The 1,427-nt window shown below is 53.4% G+C and overlaps 1 protein-coding gene across 1 annotated transcript; it reads left to right on the top strand.

Moving 5' to 3' along the window:
• Positions 1–163: 163 nt before the first annotated feature.
• Positions 164–1,317, top strand: PTSG_10157 (uncharacterized protein; the record flags this gene model as incomplete). Its single annotated transcript, XM_004988437.1, has 6 exons — positions 164–235; positions 430–502; positions 689–750; positions 936–1,042; positions 1,076–1,206; positions 1,307–1,317. 6 exons carry the CDS (start codon positions 164–166, stop codon positions 1,315–1,317), a joined length of 456 nt encoding a protein of 151 aa, XP_004988494.1.
• Positions 1,318–1,427: the final 110 nt, after the last annotated feature.

A 1,427-nucleotide genomic window follows, 5' to 3' on the forward strand; every position in this document is an offset into this window, starting at 1 on the left:
TGTGTGTGTGGGTGGGTGTGTGTGGGTGTGTGTGTGTGTGTGTGAGTGGGTGGGTGTGTGTGCGTGTGTGTCGTCAGGTGTCCTTGTCTCTGTACATGGGAGCTTGTATGCCGTCATGGTCGCCCCTCATTGTTCCCTCTCATCATCGAATCGCCCTTCCCCCATGCTGCAGGCGGCTGCGTGGATGGAGTGCGTCAAGCAGTGTGCAATGACCGACAACACGCCCCTCACAAAGGTGAGCAGCACGCGTCACAGGGGGCGAGGGGTGGGGGATTAAGAGAGTGCGTGTGTTCATCCACGCACGCACACACGTGCACACACACACGCCTGCACAATGAGCCAAGCGCACACCGTGTGCAACACTGTCACATCACGCTTGATGCTGACGCAATCTTCTCTGTGTGCCCATGTGTGTGTGTGTGTGTTTAGGCGGAGGTTCGACTGCTGACTCGGTGGAGGAAACAGCAGGCTGCCGCGTTTTATCGCTGGACACAACGCGACAGTGCGTTTGTTGTTTATAATTTTATTGCGTGATGACATGTGACACCACGTTTTGAATGGTCCTGTTGCATGGCAGTCCTGGTGTTCTTTTCCCGCGCTGCCCTTCTCACCCTCACCCGTCATACTCATGCTCGTGCACGTGTGCACATTGCTGTGCCGTGTGCCTGTTGGATGCGCTGGGCGACAGAAGCGATGCACTCGCAGTCCCAACAACACGCGCGTGCCGTCAACCTCAAGCGCATCCAAGGAGTGCGTGCATGCATGGTTGTGCGTGTGTGTGTGTGTGTACGTGTGAGAGTTTGTGTCTGTTTGCCTGCATGTGCATGTATGTGCATGTCTACAGTTGCTGCTCTCAATGTGTGTGTGTGTGTGTGTTCGGCGGGCACTTGCTTACGTGGTCATTGCATTCCATGACGCATCACTTCTCGGAACAGGCTCGTGACTTCCTCGGCATCGGTGTCCGGGATCAGCGGATGAATGATCCGACAATGACGGAGGATTTCCTGAAGCACTTCCTCTCCTTCAGAGAGCGGAAGATGAAGTGAGTTGTCACGCGTGTTCTTGTGTGCGCAAGCGAGAGTGCGTGCATGCGTGTGTTGTTGTTGTTGTTGTTGTTGTTGTTGTTGTTGTTGTTGTTGTTGTTGTTGTTGTTGTTGTTGTTGTTGTTGTTGTTGTTGTTGTTGCTGCTACTGCTGCTACTTGCACGTTGTGTGTGTGTGTGTGTGTGTGCGTGTTTTGTGTCCTCCGCTCACATATGCATGGTGGCCACTTCACTACATGAATTGCGATGCTCACCATCGTGCAGTGTCAAGTTGAGGCACCTTTGTTGCCGTGAAGGAGCGTGACAAGCTTGAGGTCATTCACCAACACACGTTTTCACACGCAACCTTGACACTTGTGCTCGATTTGCTGTTTTGCGCAAGCAC

This window comes from Salpingoeca rosetta (assembly GCF_000188695.1).
Source record: "Salpingoeca rosetta unplaced genomic scaffold supercont1.35, whole genome shotgun sequence".
NCBI lineage: Eukaryota > Choanoflagellata > Craspedida > Salpingoecidae > Salpingoeca > Salpingoeca rosetta.